The sequence below is a fragment of the Folsomia candida genome, unplaced genomic scaffold, assembly GCF_002217175.1.
Source record: "Folsomia candida strain VU population unplaced genomic scaffold, ASM221717v1 Fcan01_Sc005, whole genome shotgun sequence".
In the NCBI taxonomy this organism is placed as follows: domain Eukaryota; kingdom Metazoa; phylum Arthropoda; class Collembola; order Entomobryomorpha; family Isotomidae; genus Folsomia; species Folsomia candida.
The window spans coordinates 5070942-5084031 of NW_019091197.1; the positions used below are offsets into that span (position 1 = coordinate 5070942).

Genomic DNA, 13090 nt, shown 5'->3' on the forward strand with positions numbered 1-13090 from the left:
TTATGTAATTTTATGATTATGACCATATTCTTATTTATCATTCATTGTGTATGTAATTCAGATTTTGACTGTAGTTGACCATTTTCTCAACTTTGCCAGCCAATGCGCTCAGTTTAATTTGCCTATCTATCAGCAGTTCAATTCTCTTTTCCAGTCCAAATCATTCACTCTGCTCAAGTTTATTTTTACTTTTGTCCTTTTTGTAATATTCCATTACCTTGAGCAGTCTCCTATAAAAGGAGGTCATTTCTCCCTCCTCGCTGTCATTCTCCTTTTGTACGTACCTTGACCACGTCACTTTGTCACTCAAGTCCACAAGTCTCAATTTCGCCCCAATTTGTACATCAATATATTTTTAACTGAAGTAAATGTGACTATTTTGATTGTGATAACTTGTGCTCATCATCACGACTGATTCTCATCTCCAACACTCATCCACCACTCATTCATCCCCTGCTTCCACGGTCACCTACGACAACATTTCCATCCAACGAGTTCATTCACACAAATCCCCACATTTTTTGGTCTCGCGAACCGGATTCAAGATCCTCATCGTAAGTGTGCTTATAGTGAACTCTAACCTTATCAGTGCTTTGAATTTGTAAAGCCCATTCTCGTGTGGACTGCTGGACGGACGTTCGGAATCGGCCAGAGCTCATCAGCAGCAGGCGCGGATTGAACGCCAGCAGTAACAGAGACATGGCACCCTCAGCGCTCGATAAGGCCGAAAGCGACCGCGAAAGCGTCAGTGATACCTTAGACTATGTGGAACTTGAGCTGACTGATCATGCAACCACGCCCCTCGGTGAAAGATCGGTGATTAATCAAATCAACATCCTAAAAACTGCTCAAATCGACATTATGGAAACACACAAGAAAATCATATCAATTTCGCCCCCTGACATGAAACCCCATCAAGTAGAGTATATGAGACTCTTACGTAAAACAGATCGACTTCTCTCAGCATTCACTGGAATACGGATGAGTTTTCCAAATAGCTCAACCTCAATCCCAATTCCGATTCCAGGGACACCCGTTCAGCCCTCATCCGTGGACATCCGGCTCCCACGCCTTGAGCTCCCAACATTTGACGGGACACTGAACGATTGGGTATCATTCCGCGATTTATTTGTCACTGCTGTTCATGACAATAAATCGCTCAGTAAGTCTCAAAAGTTAACTTACTTAAAGTCGCAAGTCAGGGGTGAAGCATCACGACAAATTTCAAGCATGATAATAACTGATGGCAATTATGATATTGCGTGGAATTCTCTTCATGACAGGTACCAGAATGACCGGGAGATTTTATTCGCAATTCTCCGCAGATTCATGAACCAGCCAGTAGTTCAACAACAATCATCATCATCCATTCGCCAACTTGTTGATGTATCACAGGAATGCATCAGATCCCTGGACGTCCTAAAACTCCCCACAGATCAATGGGACGCCCTACTCTTATTCATCATTTTATCAAAAATGGATTCGACATCCAAGGAGTTGTGGGAGCAGTCGTTGAAGGACAGCTCCATCCCTAAACTCAAATCTCTCTTCGACTTCCTCGAGCAGCGCGCCCGAGCCCTCGCCGCAAGTGGTACGGAAGCCACACCCAGTAAGACCTACAACAAAAAGTCTGGAAATGGTAACAATCAAAGCAATCATCGACCCCTTGTTCATCATACCAATTCTCCATCTCATTCTTCTTCCCCATGCAAGGCTTGTAATAATGAATCGCATTATCTTTACAAGTGTGAAGTCTTCCTGTCCTGGTCACCCCAACAGCGAATCGACTTCGTCCGGAGGAACGGTCTTTGCTACAATTGCCTCAAAGACAATCATCGCGTCACCGAGTGCAACAACAAGTTTGGATGCAAGACATGCAGCTCAAAGCATCACACCCTCCTCCATAAACCAGTAGCAAATCGACCCGTCAACCCCCAACCACAGCAGCATAACCCCACGGCAGCATCGGTCCCAGCCCCAGCCCGTGTCAACTTCACATCGATTCCCCAGCCAGTTGCAAACGAGTTTGATACTCTGCTGGCTACCGCATTGGTTCAAGTAGCTGATCGCCATGGTCAGTACCACACATTTCGAGTACTTGCCGACAACGGAAGTAACACAAATTACATCACGGACTCCTGCATCAAACGGATCGGAGCTCCATTGAGACGTTGCCACACCTCCGCCACTGGGTTGGGAGGAGCATACGTCGCGAACGCCACAGGAATCACGCAGTTCACTGTGAGTTCACATCTTGATTCAACCGTAACTCATTTCATCTCCAGGTGTCTCGTCACGAGCAAAATCACAGAAAAATTGCCAACTTCGTATTTCGATCACACCAAGTGGTCTCATCTGCAAGGGTTGCAACTAGCCGACCCCCTCTACTACAAACCTTTAGATGTGGACATGCTCTTAGGCGCTGAATTCTTCTTCGCTATTTTGGAGTGCGGAAAAATAAGTGGACCACCCAACAGCCCTGTCGCTATCAAAACCAGCTTCGGTTGGTTGATTGGTGGTGGTTCATCCGACATCCCACTCATCCAGCCCAGAGTTAATGCCACACTCGCTCAATCTTTATCCTCGACAACAACAACAATTGGCTGTGATCCCACTGACGAGAACCTAGACGCCACACTACGCAAGTTTTGGGAAATGGACAGTGAGCCATCTCATCGACTCCCAACCCAAGAAGAAACTACAATTGAATCCCACTTCAAATCTACATATACCCGCGACCATGCAGGTAGATTTACGGTTCAGCTCCCTTTCAAGTCACCACGACCCAAGCTCGGCTCATCACTCAACATTGCAATGAAGAGACTTCTTTTGCTTGAACGGAGACTTCATTCAAATCCAGATGCACGCAAGCAGTATGTGGATTTCATGAAGGAGTATGAATCACTCGGCCATATGCAGGAAGTCCACCCCATGGATTCCGACCCCAGCCTGGTCTGCTATGTGCCACACCACTTTGTTTTGAACGAGTCCAGCTCCACAACCAAGTTTCGTGTGGTTTTTGACGCCTCCGCGAAAACCTCATCCGGTGTCTCTCTGAATGAAGGATTAATGGTTGGTCCAAATATTCAGGATTCACTTGTCGATATTCTCTCTCGTTTCAGACTCCATAAGATTGCATTCACGGCTGACATTAAGAAGATGTACCGACAAATAAGAGTGACCCCTGAGGACTCGAATTTGCAAAGGATCTTATGGCGAGACGACCCATCCAAACCGTTGAAGCATTACAACCTTCAAACGGTAACCTACGGCACAGCTTCAGCCCCGTATTTGGCTACCCGTGTGCTGGAGGAAACAGCAGTCGTCAGTCAGCAACAACTCCCTCGAGCCGCGGAAGTCGCAGGCAGGGATTTTTATGTAGACGATTTGATTTCTGGCGAACCCACCGTCCCAGAAGCATTCCAAACTCAACAAGAACTACTCAGCCTCACAAAGGATGCAGGTTTTGAGTTGTGCAAGTGGTAATCCAATTCCCAAGATGTTTTGGATGCACTTCCCCCAGAGATGAGAGAAACAAGTTCCCTCCTCTCATTCGACCAAGATTCCAGCATCAAAACTTTAGGAATTTGTTGGAACCCGAAGACAGATCAGTTTCTTTTCCGCATTAGCCCTCAAGAGCCCACCACTACACCAATGACCAAGAGAAGCATCTTGTCCCAAATCGCTCGTCTCTTCGACCCCGTAGGCTGGTTGGCCCCCATCATCATCAACGCAAAAATCCTTATGCAGTCCTTGTGGAAGTTAAAGCATGGTTGGGATGAACCACTTCCACTAGAAATTCAACATCAATGGACAACTCTTCGTTCAGATATGGAAGGTTTGTCTAAACTCACAATCAATCGATTTTTTATGCAAGGAACTGACCTAATCTGTCCCAGTCTTAATCGCGCTTTTCATTCTACAACAAAATTCTGCCTTGCTGGTTTTTGTGATGCGTCACAAAAAGCCTACGCCGCTGCTGTCTACCTCTGTGTATACGACGGTCCATCCAGTTCATCGTCCCTCATCACTTCAAAATCGCGTGTGGCTCCTGTCAAGACGGTGTCACTTCCGCGTTTGGAGCTCTGTGGAGCTGAACTTTTGGCTGAACTCCTGATGTCAGTCAAATCTGCCCTCAGAATTCCCATCCATTCCATCTCTGCCTGGACTGATTCGACAGTGGCACTAGCATGGATCAATTCCCCACCATCAAGATGGAAGACCTTTGTCGCCAATCGGGTCACCAAGATCCAGGAGAGGGTCCCTCCCACCATGTGGAGTCACGTTAGAGGAGAAGAAAATCCTGCTGATTGCCCATCCAGAGGAATCACATGCGATGAGCTTATCAATCACGAGCTTTGGTGGCATGGGCCACCCTGGCTGAGGAATCAAATTCCAACCCCCACAACTCATCATTCACAAGACTCATCAGAAGCAATTGCAGAGGAGAAGCAAGCAACTTCACTCCACACCATTGTCAAAACTGATCAATTGCTACTTGACCGGTATTCATCATTTCCAAAGCTACTTCGAGTAACTGCCTATGTATTTCGATTCATCAAGAATCTCAAAGGTCACAAATACACCCCGTCTCCATTATTCACCGGCGGACTCCGTGCCATTAGTGACACCACGAACCTTAGTCCTCTCATCGCACCCACTGAAGTTACTTACTCTCCTCTCAGCCCAGATGAGATCAATTGCGCCAAGCTATATTGGATAAGGCTCGTTCAACAACAAGAATTTCCCAGGGAGATTCATGCCCTCCAAGCCGGGCAACCTGTAAACTCTAAAAGCAAAATTGTTTCGTTCTGTCCTTTCCTAGATTCTGACGGTGTGCTGAAAGTTGGAGGCCGACTCAATCATTCGGATCTTCCGGCAAGCCAGAAACATCCAATTCTCCTCACATCCCACAATCCAATTACTCATCTTCTCATCAACCATGAACACATTATCAATTTCCATGCGGGTCCCCAGCTTTTAATGTCCACTCTGCAGCGACAATACTGGATCCTGCGACTGAAGGATGCCGTCCGACGTCAAATTGGAAAATGTGTGACCTGCACCAAACTCAGAGCAAAAACCATGCAACAATTGATGGGAAATTTGCCCTCATTCCGTGTTATCCCTGCCAGAGCATTTCTCAAAACCGGTATCGACTACGCCGGCCCATTCCTCCTTCGACCCATTCAGTCCCGCAGCAAGACAACAATCAAGGCATATTTGGCTGTCTTCGTTTGTTGTACCACTCGAGCCCTACATCTTGAAGTGGTCAGCAGCCTCTCCACCGACGCTTTCCTTGCTGCACTTCGAAGATTCATCTCCCGCAGAGGCCGACCCACGGACCTTTACAGTGACTGCGGCACAAACTTTGTCGGTGCAAATCACGAGATGAAGGATTTTCTCAAACTGGTCATGTCTCGCCCCCACAACCAAGCCATATCCGACCATTTATCCAAGGATGGGATTGATTGGCATTTCAATCCCCCAGCTTCCCCCCACTTTGGCGGACTCTGGGAAGCCGGAGTCAAATCCGTAAAGTTCCATCTCCGTCGCGTCATGGGAACTCAACGACTTACGTTCGAAGAAATGACCACGATCACATCCCAAATCGAATCAATCTTGAACTCGCGCCCATTGACCCCAGAAACCAATAATCCCGATGATTACAACGCTTTGACCCCAGGACACTTCTTGATTGGAGCCCCACTTAACTCTATCCCCGAACCCACACTTGAAGATATCAAGATCTCCCGCTTATCACGCTGGCAACTTCTCCAGCAAATGGTCCAATCATTTTGGAAGAGGTGGTCCAATGAGTACCTCACTCGTCTTCAGCAACGTCCAAAATGGATGTCCAAATCCCCCAACATTTCAATCGGTGCCATGGTGGTTATCAAAGATGAAACACAACCACCGCTGAAATGGAAACTTGGACGGATCGAATCTCTTCATCCTGGTCCCGACGCCATCGTCCGTGTAGTAACAGTCCGCACATCAACAGGCATATTCAAACGCCCAATTGTGAAGCTGTGTCTGCTCCCCATCGACAACTCCACTCCAACGCCTACCATCCCGTCAACTCCTACTTAATTTTTGTTGAAAACAGTTTTTCAAGGCGCCCGGAATGTTTGAGTTCATTTGCTTTATGTAATTTTATGATTATGACCATATTCTTATTTATCATTCATTGTGTATGTAATTCAGATTTTGACTGTAGTTGACCATTTTCTCAACTTTGCCAGCCAATGCGCTCAGTTTAATTTGCCTATCTATCAGCAGTTCAATTCTCTTTTCCAGTCCAAATCATTCACTCTGCTCAAGTTTATTTTTACTTTTGTCCTTTTTGTAATATTCCATTACCTTGAGCAGTCTCCTATAAAAGGAGGTCATTTCTCCCTCCTCGCTGTCATTCTCCTTTTGTACGTACCTTGACCACGTCACTTTGTCACTCAAGTCCACAAGTCTCAATTTCGCCCCAATTTGTACATCAATATATTTTTAACTGAAGTAAATGTGACTATTTTGATTGTGATAACTTGTGCTCATCATCACGACTGATTCTCATCTCCAACACTCATCCACCACTCATTCATCCCCTGCTTCCACGGTCACCTACGGCAACATTTCCATCCAACGAGTTCATTCACACAAATCCCCACATAATTATTTATTAATGTCCAGTGATGAGGTGCTGGAAGATTCTGACTCTCGTTATCAATTAAATGTGTATTATTGGACTTACATTTAGGGCCACCCATATATTACATCATCTAAAATTCTCTAATTTAGGACCCACCCATCCAACGTAAACATGAAGGGATGTGGAATTTTAACATTAGAAATGTAGGAAGACCTAAACCACCCACCCACTAAAATGATGACGTAATATATGAACGTTCCCTAGTTAACTTCATAATGCAGATAATTTTGTTCTTCATCTTATGCCAGTCATTCGATTGATAATCTTTGTTACAGTAAAATGCTGCATGACATCTGGCACAGCTTGTAATGCAGCATTTGAGTTTGTAGTTGCTAAAAAAATACAGTTTACTTATGTATAACACTGTTCTTATCATCATAGGGCGGATATGTATGTACTTAAATTCCTGAAAATATGCATGTAATATTCACCTAAAAAGTCGAAAATATGGAAATGTTGAAACCTGTGTTTGAATTTTTTGGAGACCATGCTTAAATGGAATGTTAGTTTACGAAGTTTTAGTGCAATCTGAATTGATATGAAAAAGTTATAAATACATGCATTTCCACCATCTGATATATTTGTAAGGTGTTATGTGGGTTTTATTGTGACATTGACGGTTTTACTGGGGAGGTAGATTGAGTTCCGTTGCATGAGTAGATTTTGAACGTGTACTTTTCCATATTTGATTAAGAATATATGTAGGTACGTAAATACATGCACATTGTACATTATACATAATGCTGTTGACAAGTAAAGTATTTATTTAATTAATGTTTTACACACAAAATTCCTTAATTATTTGAAAGATGGCTTAAGAAGTTACACGAATTTCATATATACATACATATATCAATATATATTGTATAGTATTGATAACTCACTCAGCCTCGCACAAGCAAGGTTATAATGTGTATATCAAGTAAGTACTTATGTAAATACATGCTTATGTACATATGTAGGTATTTATTATTAATATTTCCTTTACATCGTCTGATACCCATGGTGCCAATCTCTTTTTCCAAATTGTGTAACTCTTACACCCAAATTCCAAAACAAACATGAAAGTCGATATGGTCACGAGTCCGCCGAAAATAATGAAAACCGTTTGAATTTGTCCCCCAATTTGAAGCGATTTTGGCCCCTCTAATCTCACACTGGTCAAATTACTACCAAACGACGCAGAAATATTCGTGGTAATCAGTACTCTTCTTTTTAATGAATACTCGCTCTCAATTTTCCTCTCCTTCAACAAAATCCCAGCCTCTACACAACTCGCAAATAGTTTAGGAACCCTTTCACCCTTTGTTCCTGCATATACATGGAAATACCAACCTATCTTTTTCACCTGGACGGGATTTTGCCCCACGTAAAAATTTACGGACTTATAATAAGCGCCAAGGTATGCTTGCCAAGCGGCCACTTGTTCGTTAGTCCCAATAAAGGCAGACCTTCCACATTCAATTAACTCTTGTTCGGCCCAATACTGCAAAATATCGTCGGGATTATTACCCCCCGTTTTTTGAAGCGTGGTTTTGTCTACTTTTCCTTTCCCACCGTGATAAACTTGATTCGATTTCATCATATTAAACCAGAGAAGATTCCACTTTCTCGGAGTTGTGCTCGCCATTTTTAAAAGCGTCAATAGAATTTCCAGAAGATTATATTCGATGTAAGTACGATGTGATAAGGACGAAACAACTCTTGAGGTTGAGAGCAGATTGAAACATGTCCCTTCGTCCGGAGGTGCTATAGAATCGTTACTATAGAAACGGCTTGGTCTTGTATAATATGCCTTATTCATGGCACTGACGGTTGTGGTGTCGTTCATTTTAAGAAATGCTGAATCTTCTTGACCACTGGAACATACGAGGTCCTACAAAATTTCACAAATTAACAAAAATTAGCAAAAATTTAATCACTAATGATACAAATACCTCAAAAACATTTGGATGTTTCACATCACTCGGAGCATTCAAACCCATGATGACCAATCCCTTATAACAATTGGTTAAGGTTGTCACTGAAATTAGCCAGGCTCCAACCATCACTCTGAAAAAGTTTGCATTCTTCACCTTCGTCTCGATGTACGTCAAACTTTCAAAAACCGATCCGACGAAATAAATGCCAATTGAAAAGCTTAAATTTTCCTTAAAATTAAGCTTTACAAAAATCTCCCCAACTACAATTAAGCTCGCCAAACTGAGCAAAATACCGACCCACACCCACAACTGGAACGGTTTCTGATAAAATCGGAAACTTAGCTCTTTCGTAGTGTGACAAGTGAGGAAATTGTATTCCACTGAATTTGCTAAAATAATTGTGCACGCACTTTGGCCCATGTATTCGGTCATACTCGATTCCGTTATTCGAGCTCGAAATGCGACATAGTTGTCAAAAAAGGTCAAGTTCAGTTTGCCTTTTAAAACCAAATGGACCGTTTTGGTTACTGCGTCAAGGAAGTCTGACTTTTGAGACCTTGCATTGTACAAAACATGATCTCGTTGAAATTCCCAATCCCATGGAATTTTTATTTGTGCATAAAATGTTGCGATATTATTTGCAACTGAGAAGGCGACACACTGCAGGTTTCTTAAATATGGCCAACTATTGTCATATTTATTTACGCAAATGGTACAATTAGCACTTTGTGTTAAAGAGGAGAGAATAAGAACTGCGAAATTCGGGATAATCCTAATGTTTGGCCTGTACAATAATTCTTTTTTGTTAGAGAAGTATTTGTAGTCTTTCTCAGTGAGGAGGACCAAAACGTACACGTGTTGAATCGAAGTGACCGTGGTCACCTGGTGATTCCAGTTTTTCATGTAGTGAAAGGTGTACAGGTGCAGGAGGTCGGTTCGTCTCATTATATCAGGTCGATTTCCTAAATGAAATATTAGGAAACGACAAAACGTTCCAGATCTTTTTGACGTTTGTACCAGATACGGTTTTATTTTCTTGTATTGTTCTACGTAATTTAATGCGGGGAAAGTTTCCCGAGTTGAAGATAATATGACGGGTTTGTAAAAATTTGATAAGTCCAAATTCTCGGGTTGTATTTCATGGTGGGTCACTAAATGTGGCGCGCAATTTTGCGGACAGTGGGTCACAATGCTGGTAAGATTTGGTGCTTCTATTGTGCCAAAATTTGACCGAGATGATGAAATTGTCTCCGTGGGTGTGGATGAAATTAGGTTTAGAAAAAGTAGAACAAAGACAATAGAAAATTTAAGGGTTATGTCACTATTCATGATTCTTATGTAATTTATGATACAATTGGTGTACGCGGAGGTACATTTTCTTTGTATGTATGACCGTTGAACTAGGCTAAAAATTCGGTAATGTTAGACAAATTGGAGAAAGTATATTTGAGGACAAATTGACGGTTTCAAGGTTTCGTGGTTTCGTCACAGATATTTTCAAATGACAAAACTTAAATTACTTTGTAACATTGAAAAGTGATTAAGTATGTGTACATATGTGTAAAAGTTTGAAAAGTTCATTGAAGCAAGACGTATTTCGTAACCGATACTGTATTAATTTGCATTCAGACATTCCTAAAAAAACAAATTTCGAAATAAGTACATCCACCTACGTGAAACATTGCAAAATTTCGACATGAAAAGGTCTCGATTTCGTTGCAGATTTAAAGTTAGTACATAAATATTTAAATAGGTTGGTGCAATGCAACCTTGAAATATTTAGTAGTTGTCACAAATACATAGCCTCAAGTGTAAATAATTTAAATATGCAATCGATATGAATTTTAATTTTGTTTTTTTAATGATGCGTGAACACGTTATTAACGGTGCACATTAACACGCATATTTGTAGAAAAGCAAATTTCATAAGTACGACCACGGGATCCTGTATTAAGAGTTTTTCGGATCTGCATAGCCAGTAGAAAGTTTTAATAACAAGGACATTTTTTCGTCAAATTAGGTATAACAATTGGTTAAAAAATTAGCGATGTGTCCTGTGAATGAAAACTTTAATGAGGGCCTTACATGTTTCCATAACATATTTTTCCAAGTCTGAAAATATCATAAGCAAACCAAACCCATAATTAAATTATTAACTTGTCCTCACGTTTGTATTTATATGTGCATTTATTCTTAGAGCACCAACGACGTATGAGCGACAGAGATACATATTTACGTACATATTAAAAAATGATGTGAAATTCATTACTATACTATGAAGTTTCCAGTAAACATTTCTCAGGGTTTCTGTCTGTAGGTTACATAATGTGACTGTACATAATCCGTGAGAGTGGCAAGGTGAAAGTAAAAAGTGGAGAATACAATTTTTTCAATAACATAGAACACTCCTCATTCGCTTTCGTTGGAGCATGTAAATATGTACATATTTACATATGTAAGTATGTATATTTTAATCATAAAACACGTGTCAAATTGAGGGTAGGAAAGTAAACACTTCAATTATATATTTAATATAAAAGTCGAGAACAAAATTTAATTTCAATAATTGTATCACTGTTCACCAAGCATTGGTGTACATATGTACATACATGGTCATATATGTACATACATGGTCATATATGTACATACATGCTTATGTAAATATGTGCGTATCAACGGCTTTACAGGAAACATTTTCATCAAAGTTGGATTATCCATGATATTTATCCAACATCTACAAATGTAAGCAGTTGTTATGTCTAATTTACTGCGTAAGATGGACATCAATATTTCACAAAACCTATTTATTTCCCCAATAATAACAGTTTTCTTATTGTTGCTAACATTCACACCGCATTTGATAAGCACAACCCAAGTTTTGTCAATCCATAGTGAAATTGGATTAATACATATCCTAGAAATATTTTCAAATTGTACAACGGTCCTGGATAATGGGCGAAAAAGTGTTGGTATCATCCTCCCCAATTTGTCAACAATACAAAATCCTGCAGTTCTTGTTGACAGTGAAATATCCCAATCTGGATATAACTCCTCTCAGCATACCATCCGGATCTCGATGACCAGACGAACCAACGTGAAAGGACACTGTTGGTCATTTATTACACTCTTCCCCGAAAATTACCTCGAATTAATAAACAAACGTGTCGCCGACTTCAGTTACGCGTTGTCCGACTTATTAAGAAAATCATACCACATCGACAGAGTCTTGTACAAACCACAATACATCGTCTGGCTAACCTTAAATAGGTCAGAGTTGCAAAATTCCATTACAAACTTAGGGTTAAACAGTATTTCACAGTATGGATCGCATAATCTCGTCTTCATTAGCGCTAAAATGACTCCTTATGGAAATGTCGCAATAGAAATGGCAAAATTTCAGTTAGAAATTCACTGCTATAATCGCTACTTCCCAGCACCCTTGGGCAACTCATCGCTTCCCTGGGTGACCATTAGTTGCAGAATTAATTTCCATTTAAGTTCGTGTTTTAACCAACTTTCCACTTTCACTCGAGACGTCTCACACCTGAACAAATTCTTCTGGACGGTTGAAGCTTGGCGAAACACGACTAAATCTGGCCTGGGAATGGACCTTGATGTAATAAAATATGTAAAAGACAAGTTTTTCTCAAGAAATCGTAAGTCCAATAATGATCTCGAAATTGCTCGGCTCACTACATTTGATGCATTCATCGGGTTCTGGATATTTAGCGATGTCTTACAAACTTCAGAATTCAAATTAGTGCAAAACCTTGGAACCCTGCATTACCTCCCCGTCAATCAAGAGTTCCGCCTTGCCGCACATAACTTCCATTCCGTAATCCCAATTCGGTTGAAATCTTGGAGTTTTCTGTCCTGTCACGGTGTGGGTCATCATACATCTGCTTTCGCCCAGTTATTTACCCCTTTTCAAAAAATCGCCTGGGTTTTTGTAGCTTTCAGCATTTTTGTAATTCTTACATTTCTCAACGTACCCAAATTCGATAGTTGCGTTACATTTCTGGTGGTGGGGATAATTCTAGAAAATTCAGTTCTTCTCTCATACGATGAAATGTTACCCAGAAATTGGAGAAAACACAGTTTCCGAGTGTGTTCAGGCTTTTTCTCCCTGATTTTCGGCACTTTGCTGACCAACTGGTACAAAACGAGTTTCACTAAAGAAATGATCATCCCTACGGAACAGACGGCCCCCTGGAGGACAATTTTTGACATAAAGAACCTCACTTTTTACATTCCCTATGAGACACTGATGACGCCAGACGAGGTCAAACTATTGGGTCAGTTTGGTTTACTGGATCATGTATTCTACTCAGCTTTAGTTTCTAAATTGGGCGCCCGAGCAGATTGCAGCGCTTTTGAGCGATTTCAGCTTTCAGCTTTCAGCTTTCAGCTTTTGAGCGAATTCGCCAACTCATTAAACTTGAAGGTTCACGTGGAGGCGAGACAT

The 13090-nt window shown here is 41.4% G+C and overlaps 1 protein-coding gene across 1 annotated transcript; it reads left to right on the top strand.

Moving 5' to 3' along the window:
* The first annotated feature begins 699 nt into the window (after positions 1–699).
* LOC110850404 lies at positions 700–6093 on the top strand. Its single transcript, XM_022097837.1, has 2 exons — positions 700–3463; positions 3524–6093. Exons 1-2 carry the CDS (start codon positions 700–702, stop codon positions 6091–6093), a joined length of 5334 nt encoding a protein of 1777 aa, XP_021953529.1.
* Positions 6094–13090: the final 6997 nt, after the last annotated feature.